Raw genomic sequence first — 20,773 nt, 5'->3', positions numbered from 1 at the left:
CATTTGTAGCCAAAAGGACCCTGGTTCAAGTCCCAGCTTCCCCACCAATGCTCTGGCTTTGAAAAGATCTTTTAACCCTTCTCCCACCGCATGCCTCAGATGCTTGTCTGATCTGTAAGATGAGGACAATAACATAATAAAAATACCTGCTTCTAAAAAGAATGTGTTTTTCAATAATCAAACACCATGGAGATGATTACTGTTGACATCTGTGGCCCAGGCAGCACCAGTCAATGTCTGTCCTTCAGCAGTCAGAGCTGATAACCAGGCGGCTGCCCAGATTAAGAATCAGACATCTGTGCGGCCCTCTAAATGCCCAGGAGAGAGACAAACCAGGAGCCGTCTTCACACCTCATTACCCAGGGCTCTTGGTCCCCGGGTCCCTACAGCCTGGACGAGGTACCCGTGGCCTTGGGACAGCATAGCTGTTGTTGGATAAGGTTATGTAGTGGTTTTTTCAATTAACTTTTTATTCAGAAAAATTTCAAACCTACTGAAAAGTTGCAAGTCTAGTACAAAGAATGTCCATGTACCCCTCACCCTGACTTACCCGCTGTTAACATTTTGCCCCATCTGCTCTCAAGAGTGTATTCTACTCCCCTGAATACACAGATGGATATTTTTGAGTTTTTTGTCAAACACATAAAAGCAAATACTTTAAGGACATCTTTTTTCCCTTACTTTCAAGTTGTATTTTATTGTAAGCAAATAATTTTTAAAAGAAATTTGCTTCATGAATGGAACCCTTCACGAATTTGCATGTCATCCCTGTGCAGAGGCCATGCTAACCTTCTCTGTATTATTTCAATTTTGGTATACGTGCTGCCGAAGCAAGTACATCTTTTTAATAGCCATAATGGTTACACAGTTTTTATTAGTCTAAACCAATTCCTGAGCTGAGTCCTACCATTGGTTCCCAAGCCAGGCAATCCCAGTTCAAGGCCAACAGACTCCAGCAGCAGCGGCTGAACACGATTAGGACTCAGAAATCACATACGTCTCTACCTCACCTGATAGCTGAGTGGATACCTGCAAGAAAAGCTCACATCTATTGGCACCCCACGCACTAAGTCACTGCCTCCTTATACAGGCTACCACCACCTAACAACACCTATGCATTTTTCTGCATGATAAAGTTGCCCAACTGTGCTCTGCTTCAAGAAAAGTTTGATGTTTGGTAGAAATCAATGCAATACTGTAAAGCAAATATCCTTCAATTAAAAATAAATAAACAAAAAGAAAAACTGACCCTGATGCCAGGCCAGCACCCCAATGACTGTAAGGAGACCGGATTCAAGAGAGGAAGGTGTCCTGGCACAATTCAGTACAGCCAAAAGAGCACCTGAAGTCCCAAAAGCTGCTAATGTCTTCATGGAGGCCGGCAGGAACAAGTTCATGTTTAGGAAAACACAAAGCCACACCCCAAACATGATGCATCCTGACAAAGAGCTGATCTTAATGGAAGACGAGGGAGGGGACTGTTTTAATAACTTAAATTGAGGATAAAGTCTATTTGAATTTCTGGACAGAGTCATTTTGAAGATGTTATCCACCACCCGGTCTCCCAGGTGAGTTGGCCTTCACCCTTCCGTCATTGGGCTTCCCAGGTGGCACTAATGGTAAAGAACCTGCCTGCCAATGTAGGAGACATAAGAGATATTTGATCCCTGGGTCAGGAAGATCCCTTGGAAGATGAAATGGTAACCCACTCCAGTATTCTTGCCTGGAGAATCCCATGGACAGAGGAGCCTGACGGGCTAGTCCATAGGGTCACAAAAAGTCGAACATGACTGAAGCAACTTAGCAGGCACGCTTCTGACATTACAGCTGTGGTTGAAGGTCTGAGAAGCCCTGGGCTGAGACAACATGCCCACCAGCTTCTATGAACTATGAAAAGGCTGAGTTAATATAGCACTTGACTTTAGGAACTCACTTTATCCCTCTGAGCCCACATCTCTGAACTTAAAAATGCCATAATTGTGGGCCTCCAACCTGATAACATTCATAAAGCACTCCATAAGCAATAAATCATTAACCCAAAACACTTCTTAGTGTTTTGGAAATAAATATTTTGACAGGCATTTAAAAACAACAGACAAACAAAACCATATTTCCCCATGTTTTTCCTCTGCCAATATTTACTTAAGACACCTTGCCAGTTTGCAGAGATGCTGTTGTTTTACATGGAGCAAAAAGACTCAAACCCATGCTCTTTTCTGAAGACACAGAAAACCAGAGTAAGCACCTCACTAAATCACCAAACAGCTCACATCATGAACTGCTTTCTTAAATAAGCTCCTTTTCCCAAAGTCCTCCATTTAGGAAGCCCAAAATTTACTCCTATAAATATCAAGAGAATGAGATCTACACCCACCCTCTTCACACACACACTGCACCGCAAATCACCCACCCGTCCTTTCTCTGAAAATAAGAGCCTTAAGAAGCCACTTGCCACCATTTGTCTTAAAGAGGTTTTCCCAGATCTTTTCTGGGTTGGTTTTGAGACCGTGGCACAAATCACGGCTCTTAATCCTTCCTCCAGCTCTCTACACAACAACGCTCTTGTTCCTTTCGCACAGAACCTAACATTTCAATCTATGAGCCAGTTTTCACCCTTGATAAAGCAACCAGGAAATGAAACATCAAGTGTGGGATTACGCCAAGGCTTGCAAGCTGGGAGAACCTTTTCTTAACCTTCAACAACAAGAGGTTGCAGAATTTCCCTTCTAAATAGATGTAAGCTGCTAATTTCCCAGTCATTCTTTGTGGAACTGTTGCTTTCTGGTTTGAAATAAAGTTGCTGGGACTGCTGTTCCCAGCAATATCTCAGTGAGAAAGATGACAAATACCTGAATGAACAGGCTGGCATGCTACAAGACAAATTTCGCCACCATGTTCATCATTTGTCTGGGGAGGAATACGTGGCAGACGGGACAGATTTCTTCCTAGGGGTGCCTGGAAGACTCTTCCTTGGCTGATGGCTTAATTAAACTTCAAGAGGGCACTTTCCTGGGCCATCCTGTATTCACAGGCTTCTCTACCTAGTGCCTATAGCCGACTGGGGTCCCCAACTGGACATTCTGTCACCCCTGGTTCAACCTTCACTCCCCAACTCCTCCTCTCTCCCTTTAATTTCAGGCTGTGTTTGTAGAATAAAAACACACACTCTAGATATTCAGCATTATTCTAGAGAAGTAATCCTTCTGAAGGAGGCCTGAAGCCTTGGTTCATGCCTGGTCTCCACTCCCTGCCTCCATAAGATGGGTTCTTTTAACTGCCCACTCCCAGCCGCCTCAGAGTACTCAGCTCGGCCCAGCACTGCTGCTCCTCACTCCTGTCCAGGGGCTCTGAGGACCAGCACTCTTGCCCTGTGGTGTCTACAAGTGGGGCATGATGGTGGTGATTCAGACTGTGAGGTCAAAGACCTAATGTTTGCACTGAAAACTTCATATTCCACAATACAGAGAGGAACCACAAGATTTATGCCAAGAACTTAAATTTTTTATTTTTCTAAACTTAGAATAACATTAAATATCGATAGCAAATAGAAATGCCATGACAAGTGTAGGGAAAGCCTGCAGAAGCAAAGAAAGGATCTTTATACTTTAATACCTTTAATGGCACTTTTTTTGTGGCTTTTACAACACTTTGATTTTGAACAGAGTCCTACAAGTCAGGTTTCCAGTCCTGCCCTGGGATCTGCTGCAGTCCAAAGTGCTGGGAAGAGAAACTGGCCTTAATCCAGTGGGCACCCACAGGGAGAATGGCACCTACACAGGACAGCCCTGGAAGGCTCCAAAGCTAAAACTGAGGGCCTTCAAGCTAGAAGAGACCTTGTGGAATCAGCTGTTTCCCACCAGGACTCTGAAGCCAAGTTACAGCAGACACTAAAGCCTGGTAACCAAGGAGGGTGGGAGGCCTGGTCCAAAGACCAACAGACGTCTCGCTCCCCAGACACACGGCATGAGGTTATGAGGTGAAGAAGCCAAAGGACGCCAGGTTCCCGCACTGAGTGCTGTCTTGACAGCAAGCAACAACATCCAAGAAGCCTGAGGTCCAGGCATCAGACTTGACAGATGTGGTTTCCAACGGCTTTGTTCCTTCAACTTGCCCAGTTTCCCCGACACCCCTGATCTACTTCAATAAATACCAATGCCTACTCAGTGCCCAGTGTTGCGCTGCGGATGAAAGTCTCAGAAGAGCCAGGACCCCTCCTCTGTGCCATTCATCCTCCTTGTCGACTTAAGATCTATTCAAAAGTTGCTGTAGGGAGAACCCAACTTACAGGATTCCATGAAACCCTGAAGACCAGCCCACTGTAATACTCTAGCTCCCAAAGCCTCTTCTATAATTTTTCCCTCATGGGTTTCATGTTTGAAAAGGGTGTGTCTGTCAAACTGTTTTTGCTAAGTAATAGTTAATGGAGAATTCCCTGGTGGACCGATGGTTAGGACTCCGCACTTCCACTGCAGGGCACATGGGTTCCTCTCTGGTTGGGGAACTAAGATTCCCAATAGCCATATAGTGCAAGAAAAAAAAATTAATGTCTTCCATTTCTTACTCATCAGAGACATGCACCACCACCACCAGTCAGCACAGGATACCAAGGGCTGCTGCCCATTCAAGGCACCTCAATCCCCAGCAAAACAAAGAAGGGGTGTGGCCACGTGAGCCCTGGCCAGCCTGGCTCGGAGTGATGACACATGATACAAGCCTGCCTCAAGTATCAACACGAGCTCTCACTGGTGATCTGGGGTAGAAGCCACCACCATCACCATGGTGACCATGAAGACCTACAGTCTAGTCCCAGCTCTAACACATCAGCCAAATAACTGAACTTTCATGAACTTGAATTTCATCATCTGTAAAACAGGATAATCCATGATTTGCTGCTTCTAGGGCCTGTTAGAAGGATCAAAAAGAAAAGGTACTGGATGGGGCTTCCCCGGTGGCTCAGTGGTAAAGAATCTGCCTGCCAATACAGGAGACACAGGTTCAATCCCTGGTCCAGGAAGATCCCACATGCCATGAAGCAACTGAAACCAGGTGCCACAACTAATTGAGCCTGTGCTCTAGAGTTTGCAAGCCGCAGCTACTGAAGCCCACATGCCCTGGAGCCTGTGCTCTGCAACTAGAAGCCACCGCAATGAAAAGCCCACACATTGTAACAAAGAATAGCCCCTGGTCCCCACAACTAGAGAAAAGACCACTCTGCAGCACCAACGAAGACTGAGCACCACCAAAAATAAATAAATAACATTTCAAAAAAGAAAAGGTGCTGAAGAACATCAACTGCCCTTTTCCACCTGAATACCCAGAATTATACAAGATTCCTCGTTGGTAAAATGGAACTAATAACAGTTCCTACTTCATCAAGTTGTTGTGAGAATTAAATCAGATAATAGTTACAAAAACAGTTTCTGGCATTTTTCAAGGACTCAAAAAGATGAAGCTATTACATAATTGTTGGAGAAGGAAATGGCAACCCACTCCAGTATTCTTGCCTAGAGAATCCTGTGGACAGAGGAGCCTGATGGGCTGCTGTCCATAGGGTTGCACAGAGTCAGCCACGACTGAAGCAACTTATCATGCATGCATGCATTGGAGGAGGAAACAGCAACCCACTCCAGTGTTCTTGCCTGGAGAATCCCAGGGACGGAGGAGCCTGGTGGGCTGCCATCTATGGGGTCGCAGAGTCGGACACGATTGAAGCGACTTAGCAGCAGCAGCATTACATAATTGGTACTACTACCATTTCTATTGCTGTTAATGACACTACTATCCCAATTACTATCATAACTTGGTCTCTGGCTAAGAGAAAGTAAAGAAGTGTTGGATTACAGGAAGTCTTCCTAGGGAATACCAGCATCATGGAGTCTAGAACCGGGAGAACCAGAAGTAGAGTCCTTGTTTCTGTCCCAAGTTAACCCCAAAATGAACCAAAAGTGCAGAAATCAAACTAAAATCCACCTGCCTTAGCTCCAGGTTTTCTGCTTCAAGAAATTTTTCTCTGGAAAGTATTCAAACATCTGCCAAATATACTGATGCATCCTAAAAAATTCACATGACTCTCTAGTCTGAGGATCCAGTAGGGAAAATACAAGCAGCTGCACAAGTGCTTCGTCCCTCTAACTGAGCCCTATTGGAAGAGGATCCACAAAAAATACAACACTCAGAAATGCTCATAGCAAATCTAAGAAAGCAGACTGAAAGAATATTTTTATGCAGGGAAAAGGAGAACAGTTACTCGCAAACCCTTAAGTCTCTCAAGAAATTATCAGGGGAGGTAGGAAATATAACTGACTGCCATAGGGTCTCAGCTTCCCCACATAGATCACCTTTGAGCGCAGGGACACTCTCATATACTGCTTTCCCCTGGGCCTGGAAGGACTCAGTCAAGGCCCTAGGCGTTAGAGAGCCAGGTAGGGAGCCAGGGCTTGCTGTAAGATGATCACCAGGGGCTTGATACCAGCTACTGGAGAAGAGTCAGCAAAAGACAGGAAGGTTGGGAGGCTGTGACTATAGAGTCCTACACACTCTTCAAGTCCCCCAGCCCAAGACTTTGCCTAGTACCTCATGGAAAAGACAGAACCTATCAGACAGGAATACCTACCTCTCCTCGCACCGACCCTATCAACTCCTTATATCAGCTCTGGCACTCAGCCCCTTCTTTTCTGCAAATGGGTGAAAGGCCTGGTTCCTGTCTGAGACCAATGAGACTGAAGTCCTGGATGTCTTCCCTCCCACTATCTCTGAAACACTGCTCCAGTAACTGTCCCATCTCTTTCTTGCATCATCTACTTCTCCATCTCTACTGGATCATTCCCATCCAAACAAAACATGCTCTATAATCTCCCTCTACAACAATGCACTCCCCAAAATGCACATCCTCTCCAGTTCTCAGTTCTTCAACTCCACTTTGCAACAAAATCACCTGAAAGATTCACCTATACTTACTATTTCCTCACCCACGTATTCTTTTCTACTTATTTCACTCAGGATTTGTCCTTTAGGCTTGTGGGAACCCTCATTCTCCTGGGCTTTCTCCTACCTTTTCAGTCCTTCTCTTTTGCCGATCTCTAAACGCTACTCTCTCCCAAGGCTTAGGTGATCTTTTCTCTAAACTCTTTTTCTAAGTGATTCCATCTAATCTAGGCCTTGAATAACCTTATGATGCCCAAATGTATATATCCAGTCCTCTCTCTCCTGGGCCCAGATTCACACATCTGACTAACTGATATAGTCACATCAAAATGTAACATGGCAAAACAAGATCTCATGCTCTCCCTCACCCCTCACTCAAACCTGCTCCCATCCTTCCTATTTCAGTGACATAAGCACCATCCACTCAGGTGCTCAAGCCCTTGGGAGTCATCCCTGACCCTTTTCTTTCTCTCACAGACTGCAACCCAATCACCAAGACTACTTCTCTCCATCTCCAGTGCTACCTGCCACCTTCAGTTGGGCCTTCATTAACTCCTGCCTGGACTACAGCAATAGCCTCCCGCCACTGTCCCTGCACTTGGCCACCTACAGCCCACCCTAGAGCAGGCAGAGTGATCATTCTGAAAATGTAAATCAGGTAACTCCCTGGCTGTCCAGTGGTTGCCTGGACCCAGGTTCAATCCCTGGTTGGGGAACTAACATCCTTGAACTTGAAGCTCTTTTGTGCCTTAAAGCCCTTTCACCAGCAGCTTCTCTCTTCCAGAAATGCTTTACCAGCTCATCAACACAAAGATGGCTCTTTCTTGTCATTCAAATTATACCTTAAATGTCACCTATTCAGAACTCCAACACTAACCTCCAATCCAAACAAACCGCCCAGTTACTTACTACATCACCTTACTTTAATTTTCTGCATGCTAGTTACCACTATCTGACATTACTCTTGTTTGTCTTTTTACTTGTTTTTCTGCTTCCTCCCCTCCTCTACTCAGTTGCAAACTCCCTGAGTACCCCACCAGTGTCTGCCTCATTCACTTCCGTAGTCACAATACCTAGAACAATGTGTGGTACACAGGAGAAATCTCATAACATCAATAAATGCAGTTATGAGCCAGAGAAGCCCACTGACCAAGAAGTCTGAGGCCCCAGTAAGAAACAGAATATTTCCTGCCATATCAGGAAACAAGGACGAAACAGTCACCAGCGATTGCAGCCCTAAGGAAATTCAGGAAGGAGAATACCTGCCATCTAGCAGCCCTCAGACTACAGTCACTCCCTACCATAAGCCCTTGAGGAAAGGAAGCTCAGGATGTGAAAACCAGGATCCTAGCTGAGGTGCATATGAAAAAAATGATTTCATTGAATCCAGACTCTTGTATCTTCCCATACACAGAAGACACTAAATTCCTTAACTTGGGATATATGGTTTTCTTTAATTAACAATACTCTTTTGATGTTCAGACAACCTGCCCTTTGTTGCAAAACGGGCTCCTCCCCTCACCTCCTGAGCAGTTCTCTCAGTGTTACTTGACATGCTGCCTCCCAGGCTTAAGCCCTAAAAATTTCCACCAAATAAACCATAACTCTCAACTTTTAGGTTGTGACTATTTTTCAAGTTGACACCAACCAGCTCCCCAACTTCTCTCTCAAACACAAATGTGAGGTAGAACAGCAAAACAGCTATTGGTCCTTATGATAAATCTCATCCAACAGAATTTCAACCACCTGCCAGAGCCCAAAAACGGGGAGGGAGGCTCTGGGATATTTTGGACCATTCGAGTTTCAAATATGTTCCTCCACTACTGACTAGCAATGTTTCAGTTGGTGAAGAAAGAAATTCTGACTCAAAGTCCCTTAACATACACCCGCGTCCATCTTTGGCTAGTTTATTCATTCCTTGAGCAAACATTTACCGAGTACCTACTCTGTGCCAGGCACTGGGGCAAAGGATCAAAAGCAGTTTCTGATCTCGTGGAGCTCTCCGGCGAGCAGGCAGGAGGCTGCAAAAAAACGCTGCAACCCAGGTACACACCCAGAGTGAGAAAGTAAAGACTTTACTAGTGTTAGCGTCGGAAGAGCGCCTGAACTCCCTGGGCCTCGATTTCATTCCTGCACACCTAGGTCTAGGGGACCTGCCGACTGGGGCTCCCGAGCTTTTGCGGAAAAGCTGATTGCCTACCAAAGGCAGGAGTGCAAGTCCTGGTAGAGCACTAGCTGAAGATATACATAGTCTTCGAGGAACGTAATTGGCCGACCGCTCCCTCCCCTCTCTCTCCCCCGCAGGCCCCGGCTTTGGAGCTGTAGGGAGTGCGGTTCCGACTCTCCACCGAAGATGAAAGGCCCCCAGACGAGACACCGTCCGTCTCTCTTCCTCCCTCCCGAGCCCCAGCTGCTGGACCCGGATCAGAACTCCTACTTCTGCTCTCCCCAACCCCGGCGCGCGCCAGATTCCTTGCAGCCGGAGACCCCAGTAAGGGGGTGTGTCCATCCCTTCGCAACAGCGCCCGAACCCCCGCCCGGTCGCGGTGTCCAGGGCGCAGTTTGAAGCCCCCGGCGCCCGCATCGGACCCTACTCCGCATCCCCCTGTGTAGATACGGCCTCCACCCCGCCTCACCCTGGAGCCCGCCACACAAACCAGGCACAAAAAAACCTCACACGAGTACGGCTCAGTGCGCGCCAACCCGCCGGGACCCGCGCGAGGGGAGGGAGCGGGGGCGCGTCGGAAACCCGATCGGACCCTCGGGGCACAGCTGCGGGCGCGGCGCCCCCGACACTCACTCGATGAAGTAGCTGGCGCCCTCCTCCGTGAAGCCCTCCTCCCAGCCACGGGGCAGGTCTGCGGGAATGCGAGAAAAGTCCGATCAAACTTGGGTCACCCAAGCGCACGCCCCCCTCCACGCGCCCCCCTCCTCCCGCCCGGCGCCCACCTGAGCGGATCATGTGGCCGGAGTTGACGGGCTCTCCGGTGCGTGGGTGCAGCCAGGTGGTGTAGCGGCGCTGATCACTGCGGGGAGAGAGAGGTGCACCTGTTAGCGCCGCCGCCGCTCCGGGGGCGCCCGCCCGGCCCGCGCCCCCGCCCGCCCGCCCCCCGACCCGCGTCCTGGCTTTCCCGCGCCGCACTTGATGAAGAAGACGCGGCCGTCCCGGCACACGCCGTAGGACCAGTGCTCAGGTAAAGTGTCCCGCCCGACCGTCGCCGCCGCCATGTTCGCCGCGCGCGGAGCCGCCGCGGGGAGAGGAGGAGGGGGCGGGGGCGGGGGCGGCGGGGGCGGCGCGGGCGGCGGGCCGACGGGCTCGGCCTGCGCCGGCCGGGGCTGCGCCCCCGGGCGATCCATTGAGGCGCTGGCTCTTCGCGGCGCGGGCGCGCGGCCAGTGCCCGGGCTCGCCGGGTCCCGGCACCGCGACGGGACTTGGCCGCCGCACCCGCCCTCCGCAGCGCGGTAGCCGCGGCCTTTGTCCCCGCGCCTTCCCCGCCCCCCAGCCCGCCGCGTGCCCCTTGGCCCCTGAGGCCGCAGCAGGGCGGGGGCCGCCTTCGGGGCGAGGGGGGCAAACTCCTGAGACGGGCAAACTCCCCAAATGCACCAGTGAAGCCCACCGGACCCCCGCGACACAACTCTCCAGGAACAGTACTTCTTTTCTAAACCATCTAAAACCTCAACAGGTTACTTCCATATTCCGAGCCCTGGTTTCTTCCATTGTAAAAAGTTAGCAGTAAATACCGCATGGGTTAGGACGGTAGATCAAATAGCAGTGGTGTGAAGTGCTTAAATGGACCCTGGCACCTATATGTGCTCTGTTAGTCCCAGGCCGGGCATGATTTCATTTTCCCAAGTTTGCAGCTGGCAGATGAAGCAGTAGGGCACGGGTCTTCCCCAGACACACCAAACACGGAAACCCTGAAGATGTGGAGATTACAGGTCTCTACCTTCAATTCTTGTCAAGTAACAGATGCTGAACATGCTTCATCTCATCCATCTTTAGAAGCACAGACCCCACCCCACCCCCCAGTCAGGGCCTCTAGTGGGGGCTCTGGAAGCTGCTTTGTGTGGCTGAAGCCTTTTCCTGTTCTTTGCTTTCATCTCATCTCCTGAGGGTGCTCTCCCCTGACCTGTCTAAAGGAGACCCTTTCTCTCCCCTTACTGTCTGTTCCTTTACTTCTGTGCACTTAGTTGACATTCTTATTTGTTTATTGCCTGTTTGTTGTATATTATCGAACACACCCACCAGTAAAACGTCAGCTGGATAAGAGGAGGTGCTTGTTCTGTCTCACTCACTGCCATATCCCCAGTTCCTGGAATAGTGCCTGACTGATGTATACAATAAATGCAGGTTGAGTGCATGAAACACACTCCCTCCTGACTGCCCTACACACTGAGAGTGGACATAGAGGAAGATGGGCTCTGGGAAGGCTGTAATTGGTGGGGTGAAACTCATGTAAAAGTGAAACTGTAGGCTAGATTCAGAAAGTGAAAGTGAAAGTGAACGTCGCTCAGTCGTGGCCGACTCTTTGTGACCCCATGGACTATACAGTCCATGGAATTCTCCAAGCCAGGATACTGGAGTGGATAGCCTTTCCCTTCTCCAGGAAGGAGCCCCACTAATAACGACCTTGGTCGTGCTAGTGGTAAAGAACTTGCCTGCCAATGCAGGTGACATAAGAGACCCTGGTTCAATCCCTCAGTCGGGAAGATCCCCTGGAGGAGGGCATGGCAACCCACTCCAGTATTCTTGCCTGGCGAATCCCACAGGCAGAGGAGCCTGGAGGGGTACAGTCCACGGGGTTGCAAAGAGTTGGACACAACTGAAGTGACTCAGCAGGCAATAAAAACCTACATTATAGCACAGGGAACTCTACTCAATACTCTGTAATGACCTATATGGGGAAAGAATCTAAAAAGAATGTATATATGTATAACTAACTCACTTTGCTATACAGTAGAAGCTAACACAACATCGTAAATCAACTGTATTCCAATAAAAATTAATTTTTTTTTTAAAAAAGAGGGAATTCCCTGGTGGTCCAGTGGTTAGGACTCCATGCTTTCACTGCTGCGGGCTCAAATTTGCTCCCTAGTTAGGGAACTAAGATCCCACAAGCCACGCACAGTGGCGAAAAAGAGAGAAAGAAAGACATCCCAGATAGGTGGAATTCAGCTGGACCCTGAAGGACTGGTCAGATTTGACTGAGAAGAGAGCACCGCTGAGAGGAGGGATGGGAGAGCAAACAGGGATTGTGGGAGGGGTGTGAGATATGAGGAAACCATAAAGGTACTCTTCCTTGGGAACAGACAGTAGTGTTGGGGGCAGAGGCCCATATGAGATAAAAAGAGGGAGTCGTGTGATAGCTGAGGACCTTGAACACCTGTCTCAGAGGGCCTCCTGCCTTTGAGGAGACTCAAGCAAATCACAAGGGGAAAGCAGTGTCTTTGTTGTTAAACATTAATTTAAAAGAATGCATTAAGTGGGCAAAGAACATGAACACTCAGTTCACAGAAAATACTTTTAAACAAATGAAAAAATACTCAACCACCTCATAGGAGAGGTAAAATGCAGATTTAAAATAAGGTAAGATTTTTTAGTATCAGACTGACAAAAGTGCACATTGTAAAGAAAGATTCTTGTTTATTGTTGGTGGGACTATAAAATGGGTGTCTCTTTGAAGGCAATTCGGCAACAGCTATTCTAATTTAAATGCATTTTTTTTAATGCGTGTATCTTTGTATCTTTGCCCTAGCAATTCCACTACTAGAAATTTATCCTACGTTAATGCTTGTACAGGGGCACAAAGACATGTGTAATAGCGTATTCACTGCAATAGAGTATTCAATAGTTATAAAAGACCAAAACAACCTAAGTGTCTATCCCCCAAAAAATGGGTTTGTATGGTGACAGATGTTAACTAGATACATTGTGGTGATGTTTTACAATATAAACAAATATTGAATCATTATGCTGTACACCTGGAACTAATACAATGTTGTATGTCAATTACACCCCAGTTTTTTAAGTGGGTTGAATTATGCCATACTCCTAAAATAGAATGCTATACAGCTATTTAAAAGAATGAGATAGATCTCTATGTACTGATACAGAATAGTCTCTGAGATATTAAGTGAAATGCAAAATGCAGAACTGTGTATATGATATGCTACTATTAACATATAGGGTACATCATGGCTGATTATTTGTGTCCCACCTTCAACAGCAATATGGCATCCATCCACAGAAAGGAGTGCTTTTATGGGAGCTGTGGGACCCAGCATCATATGCCAAGGGACCCAAGAGGAGTCTTACCTACATATAGTTCAGTCAATACCTTGATCCCAGCTGTGGACCCTTGAGGGGCCTATGAACCAACTGTAGCCCCTCTCAGACACGGCCCAGGAGTCATGGAAAACACTGTCTTAGAAAATCACCCACAGACAAGAGGGTCTTCATGGAAGTTCAGGTTTGGTGTGAAGTTCCAACACACCAGTGGAGCAAAAAAATACAAATTTGGATGCATTGAAAAGGGCAGTAAGTAAAAACTAGAGAAGGGAGATGCTCTTTCAAATGCAAAGACTGCAACTCAAAACTTTAAGGAACATGAAAAATCAGTGAAACATGATACCACCAATGAATCACAATAATCCTCTAGTGACCAATGTCAAAAACATGGAGATATGCAATTTACCCAATAAATAATTCTAAATATCTCTGTTTTAAGGAAACTCAATGAGCTACCAGAAAACTCAGAAGGATAATTCAGTGAAATCAGGAAAACAATATATGAACAAAATGAGAAGTTTAACCAGATAGAAATAAGGAAAATAATTTAAAAGGTAAACACTTTATAGTGTAATAGCAATCGAATTATAATGCTGTACCAGAAACTTAAAAACAAAAAAGAAAAGAAAGAACTACAAAGAAATTCTGTAGCTAAAGAATACAATGAAATTAAAAAAAAAAAATTTCAACAGAGAACATCAACTGCAGAATGGATCAAATACAGGAAAGAATCTGTGAGTTAGAAAATAGGAATTTTGTTAGGAAAATTGAAAAAAAGAAAAAATAGGAATTTTGAAATTATCCAGTCAGAGGAGAACAACAACAAAAAGAATGAGAAAGAGTAAAGAAAGCCCACTTCATCTATGAGGTACTATCAGAAGAAATAATTTGTGAATTATTGTAGTTCCAGAGGGAGACAGGGGACGAAAGCTTTAATAAAAAAAAAAAAATAGGGAATTCCCTGGCAGTCCAGTGGTTAAGTCTTAGTCTTCCAATGCAGGGGGCACAGGTTCAATCCCTGGTCTGGAACCTAAGATCCCATATATCTGCCGTCCAAAAACCCAAAACATTAAAAAAAGAAAAAAGAAGAAGCAATATTGTAACAAATTCAACAAAGACTTTAAAAATGGTCCACATCAAAAAAAGTTTGAAAAAATTAAAAAACAATGACTAGTGAAAATTCCATGGAGGTCCAGTGATCAGGGCTCTACACTCTAACTGCCGAGGGCCCAGGTTCAGGTCAGGGCCCTGGTCAGGAAACTAAGATCCCACAAGCTGTGCAGCTGGGCCAAGAAATAAAACATATTCAACAAAGTAAGTCAGAAAGAGAAAGACAAATACCACATGATATCACTTATATGTGGAACCTAAAATACAACACAAATGAACATATTTACAAAACAGAAACAGACTCATAGACATAGAGAATAGACGTGGTTTCTGGGAGCGGGGTAGAAGAAAGGATTGGGAATCTGGGATTAGTAGGTGAAAACTATTATGTATAGGATTGACAAACAACAAGGTCCTTCTATATGGTACAAGGAACTATATTCAATATCCTGTGATAAACCATAATGGAAAAGAATATGAAAAAGTGTGTATATATATATATATATTTATTTATTTATTTATTTATGTGTATATGAGTGAGTCACTTTGTTATATAGCTGAAATTAATATAACATTGTAAATCAAATAAATCAACTACAATAAAATTTTAAAAATCAGTGCAATTCTATATACTAACAACAAAATGTCTGAAAAAGAAATAAAACATTTCCATTCACAGTAACATCAAAAGCAATAAAATACATAGGAATAAATTTAACCAGTGTTGTGAAAGATCTGTGCACTGAAAACTATAAGATTTTGACAAAAGAAAACTGAAAACACAAATAAATGGACAGATATCCTGGTCATGGATCAGAAGAATTAATACTGTTAAAATGTCCACAGTACTCAAAGCCATATATAGATTCAGTGCAATCCCTATCAAAATTTCAATAGCATTTTTCACAGAAATAGAAAAAAAATCCAAAAATTCTTATGGTACCACAAAAGACCCTGAGTAGCTGAAGTAATCCTGTGAAAGAAGAACAAAGCTGGATGGATCACACATTCTGATTTCAAACTATCCTACAAAGCTACAGTAATCAAAACAGTATGGCACTGCTATTAAAATGACACACAAAAAAATGGAACAGAATTGAGAGCCCAGAAATAAACCCTCACATAAACTGTCAACTAATATTTGACAAGGGAGTCAAGAATACTCAGTGAGTAAAGGACAGTCTCTTCAGTAAATGGGAAAACTGGATAGTCACCCCTGAAGAAAGAAATTGGACCGCTGTCTTAAACCACTCACAAAAATTAACTCAAATGGATTAAAGACTTAATCATAAGACATGAAATCATAAAACTAGAAGAGAACATAAGAAAGAAGCTCCTTGACAATGGATTTGGCAATAATTTTTTAGATGACACCATATGCATACGCAACAAAAGCAAAAATAAACAAGAATACTTTAAACTAAAAGCTTCTGCAAAGAAACAGTCAATTTAGTGAAAAGGCAACCTACAGAATGGAAGAAAATATTTGCAAATCATATATCTGATAAAAGGTTAATATCCAAAATATGTAAGGAGCTCCTACAACTCAATAACCAAAAGAAATTAAAAATAGGCAGAAGAACTGAAAAGACATTTTCAAAGAAGATATGGGCTTCCCTGGTGGCTCAGACTGTAAAGAATCTGCCTGCAGTGCAGATGACCCAGGTTTGATCCTTGAGTTGTGAAGATCCCCTGGAGAAAGGAATGGCTACTATCTACAATGTTCTTGCTTGGAGAATTCCATGGACAAAGAAGATATACAAGTGGCCGAGATGGTCAACATCACTAATTATCAGGGAAATGTAAATCAACACCACAATGAAATAACACCTCACACCTGTTAGGATGGCTAGCATCAAGAAGACAAGAAATAACAAGTGTTGGTGAGGATGTGGAGAAAAGGAAACCTTTGTGCACTGGTGGGAATTTAAATTTGTAGTCACTATGGAAAACAGTATGGTGATTCCTTAGAATTATCTTATGATCCAGCAACCTCACTTCTGGTATATACACGAAGGAAATGAAATCAGGATCTCAAAGAGATACCTGCACTCTGATGTTCCTTGTAGCATTATTCACAATAATCAAGATATGCAAACAACCTCAACTGCCCATCTATGGATGAATGAATAAAAGTTGTGAGATGTATATATTTTAAAATTTTAGCCATGAAAAAGAAGGAATTTCTGCCATTTGTGACAACATGGTTAGATCTTGAAGGTATTATGTAAGTGAAATGTCATACAGAGAAAGACAAATATGGCATAATATCACTTACATGTAGAATCTAAAAGAGCCAAACTTATAGAAACAGAATGGTGGTTGCAAGGGGCTGGAGGATGGGGGAAGTGGGGAGATGTTGGTCAAAGGATACAATTAATCCAGTTATTATATAAGATGAATTAGTTCTGGGGATCTAATATACAGCATGGTGATTAGAGTTAACACTACTGGATTATATACTTGAAAGTTGCTAAGAGGCTAGAGTTTAAATATTCTCACCAAAAAAATAATTGGTAAATATGAAAGGTGATAGAGGTATTAACCAACTGAACTGTGGTAATCATTTCACAGTATGTAAGTGTATCAGATCAGCACATTGTACTTGTTAAACTTACACATGTTATATGTTGATTTTATCTTAATAAAACTGGAATATATATATGTATATATATATGTATTATATACATATATATAAATTACAGTCCCTAGATGAAAACACAAGAAAAAGATTAAAGTGATTGTTCTAGTGATAGCAGTAGGAAGAGATTTACTTTTTCCTGTGTTCCTTTTTGTACTATTTGATTTTTTTTACCATTTAAGACCTATTTATAGGGACTTTCCTGATGGTCCAGTGGTTAAGACTCAATGCTTCTACTCAATGCTTCTTCTGGTCAGAGAATTAAGATCCCACAAACTGTGTGGCCAAAAATAAATAAGTAAATAGCTTTTAAAAAATAAAGAAAGAAAACCTATATGTAGAATTGGCAGTGAGCCAACCCTGAGGTGGCTGAGGCTTTCTCATGGAGTCTTGTTGGAGATAAACAGCCAGATTCCCTCCAATGACTACCTAGTGGTTTTCCTGCATGGATTCCTCCTCGTAAGAGGGTATACCACGCAGACTACAGTGCTGCTGCTGCTGCTAAGTCGCTTCAGTCGTGTCCGACTCTGTGCGACCCCATAGACGGCAGCCCACCAGGCTCCCCCGTCCCTGGGATTCTCCAGGCAAGAACAGTGAAGTGGGTTGCCATTTCCTTCTCCAATCCATGAAAGTGAAAAGTGAAAGTGAAGTTGCTCAGTCGCGTCCGACTCTTAGCAACCCCATGGAATGCAGCCCACCAGGCTCCTCCGTCCATGGGGTTTTCCAGGCAAGAGTACTGGAGTGGGGTGCCATTGCCTTCTCTAAGACTACAATGAGTTGTCCCAATTTCTGCACCAAATGGTCACACTGAGAAAGCCCCCTGGAGTGGGGTGCCATTGCCTTCTCCAAGACTACAATGAGTTGCCCCAATTTCTGCCCCAAATGGTCACACTGAGAAAGCCCCCTGGACTCAGTTGGGATTTCACATCTGAGTAGGAAGGGCCTCCCAGCAAGGCATTTTCATCTCCAAGGTGATTCTTGACTCTGATGCACACTGCACAGGACTTCAGGAAGGGGACCAAGTTCTAGCTGTGAATGATGTGGATTTCCAGAATGTTGAGCACAGCATGGCTACTGAGATCCTGAAGACAGCTAGTGAAGCCAGCATGCATGTCTGCCTTTTTTTTGTACAATTATCATCATCAAAAAAAGAGGACTGTGCACTAGAGCGTTGCAGCCCACAGCCCTCCACATGGAATCTGCTATGACAGGCTGGCTAGGCCCCTGCACAAACACTGAGGACACTGTATTCTTAGGCCCTCCCTGACCCAGCAGAGCGGGGAAGATGGGGAGACAGACCATGCACTGAGTCAGCCAGCCAACTGCATTACCCAAACTGTGCTGCACTTTCAGTTGCCTAGTTTTCTAGGTGACCTTCATTTCCTGAAAGGAGAAAGATGATTATGTTCAGGTACAACCTAGCCTGTGGAGAAGTCTGCTAGAAAAGGCAATTGACATTTATTGATTACTATGTGTTAAGCCTGGCATGCTGCAGTTCTTGGGGTCACAAAGAGTCAGACACAGCTTAGCAACTGAACAACAAATGTATTAGGCACTTAATATGTCATATTTTCATTAGATTATAGAAATCAGTAAAAAAAGAATCTTGGGGGTCTTCCCATCCTATATATCTAGTTTCATACTCTTTGGAAATTCCAGTGGGACCCTGCTTTTTCTCCCTTACTCCCCCAAAAAGTAAAATGCACCAAGAGATCCAATAAGAGATACCATGGAATTATGTATGTATACAAAACTCAATAAATATCAGAAGATGTATTTGAGAAAACCATGACTCATTTTAAAAATTATGTTAGAATCTAAATGAAAAATAGTGATAATATCAAATGCTGGTGAGTGTGCAGAGAAACTCACTCTCTCACAAATTGCTAGTGGGAATGTGAAATGGTATAACCATCCTGGAAGACAGTTTGGCAGTTTCTTAAAAAACTTTACATTCACTTACCGTGTGTTCCAGCATTCTCACTCCTGAATATCCCAGAAAAAATGAAACATTTCCACATGAAAACTTGTATGTGATTGTTCATAGCAACTTTTGGTAATAGCCCCAAACTGGAGAGTCCTTTGGACTGCAAAGAGATCAAACCAGTCAATCCTAAAGGAGATCAATCCTAAATATTCATTGGAAGGACTGATGCTGAAGCTGAAGCTCTAATACTTTGGCCACCTGATGCAAAGAGCTGACTCATTGGAAAAGACCGTGATGCTGGGAAAGATTGAAGGCAGGAGAAGGGGATGACAGAGGATGAGATGATTGGATGGCATCACCGACTCGATGGACATGAGTCCATGTGGTCACAAAGAGTTGGACACGACTTGGTGACTGAACAACAAACCCAACTGGAAACAGACAAACTGTCCTGTAGTAGTTGAATTGTTTTAAAAACTGTGGTACATCTATACCATGGAATACACTTGGTAATAAGCAGGAACAAACTGTTGATACATACAATTGAATAGATCTCAAGGCATTATTATGAGTGGAAAAAAAAAGCCAATCTGAAAAGATCACATTATCTGATCCCATAACATTCTCAAATTTTTAAACTTACAGAGATGGAGAACTGATCAGTGGTTGCCAGAGGTGAAGGACGGTGATGGGAAGGAGACAGATGTGGATAAAGGAGTGGCATGAAGGAGATCTTTGTAGTGATGAAATGGTTTGTATATTGATTGCAATGGTGGTTACATTAAATTGATAAAATGACAACAGCAAATTCTCATTGGCTATCTGTTTTGGGGCTCTGTGACAATCTAGAAGGGTGGGATGGGGAGAGAGAAGGAAGGGAGGTTCAGGAGGGAGGGGATATGGGTATACCTATGGCTGATTCTTGATGTATGACAGAAAACCACAAAATTCTGTAAAGCAAATATCCTTCAATTTAAAAAGTAAGTGGCAATAAAGTAAAATGACAACAGAACGAAATCGTCCGTATTCTATAGACTATAGGATAATGCACACATACATTGTGCCAATGTGGATTTTCTAATTTTGATATTGTCCCACAGTTACGTAAGATGTAACCATTGGTAAACTTGGGTGGAGGGTAAATACAGACTTCTTTACTGTCTTTGCAAACTTCTGTTTGCAATCTATGATTATCTCAAAACAAAAAATTTAAGAAATGTGTTAGAAAATTACAGATAACCAAATGTTTCTTTTGAGAGTATCTCAGACACACACAATTTTTTTTCTTTTGGGCCACACTGTGTGGCCCAGGGGATCTTAGTTCCCCACCCATCAGTGAAAGTATAGAGTCCTAAGCACTGGACCGCCAGGGACCACTGTGTATGTATGAGTCCTGACATACACATTCTTTAACAATGAAACATTTAAAGATATTCTCATTAAAATAAACATTTTTTAAAAAAGAACAAGCATACCTATAGTGATGCTATTATTAATGTTGTTGTAGAAGTTCTTGCCAATACAGGCAGACCTGAAACAGAAATAAAAGATTTTAAGTATTGGGAAGGAAATAAAATTATCTTCATTTGCAGGCAATAGGGCATAATGTCTTAAAACATGGAGAACCTCAAACACTTAAAATTAATAAGGGAACTCAGGTCCAAGCTAATATCACAAAATTAATAGTTTGATAAGCAGTTGAACTCTTTTCCCCATTATAATAGGAGCAAGAATATAAACAATTTAGAAAGAAAAAATATATGCAAAACATATCTGTAAAGATATGTAAATATAAAACCTATATTTTACCTATCTGTAAAACCTATATGATGAAAACCACAAAGCTTTATTGATAGTGTTATAACAATTTTGTTTTAGATTG

General features: G+C 43.9%; 1 protein-coding gene and 1 non-coding gene across 5 annotated transcripts in view; both read right to left on the bottom strand.

Moving 5' to 3' along the window:
* Nucleotides 1–10,412, bottom strand: part of PLEKHA7 (pleckstrin homology domain containing A7) — a 220,232-nt gene extending 209,820 nt beyond the window's left edge. For all 4 annotated transcript variants that reach the window (XM_081541487.1, XM_081541488.1, XM_081541486.1 and 1 more), the window contains exons 1-3: nt 10,067–10,412; nt 9,874–9,950; nt 9,725–9,782 (exon numbers count right to left, since the gene is read on the bottom strand). In XM_081541487.1, the coding sequence (XP_081397613.1) occupies nt 9,725–9,782; nt 9,874–9,950; nt 10,067–10,281 (350 nt within the window). In that variant the 5' untranslated portion in view covers nt 10,282–10,412. The remainder of the gene's footprint in view (nt 1–9,724; nt 9,783–9,873; nt 9,951–10,066) is intronic.
* On the bottom strand, nt 732–838 carry LOC145528026 (U6 spliceosomal RNA). Its single transcript, XR_014070105.1, has one exon. It is a non-coding gene; the product is annotated as a U6 spliceosomal RNA (small nuclear RNA).
* Nucleotides 10,413–20,773: the final 10,361 nt, after the last annotated feature.

Source organism: Giraffa tippelskirchi, chromosome 11, assembly GCF_054371585.1.
Source record: "Giraffa tippelskirchi isolate mGirTip1 chromosome 11, T2T-mGirTip1v1.2.pri, whole genome shotgun sequence".
Taxonomy (NCBI): Eukaryota; Metazoa; Chordata; class Mammalia; order Artiodactyla; family Giraffidae; genus Giraffa; species Giraffa tippelskirchi.
The sequence above is the reverse complement of the archived record's forward strand: the minus strand, read 5'-3'. Positions and strand labels throughout refer to the sequence as shown.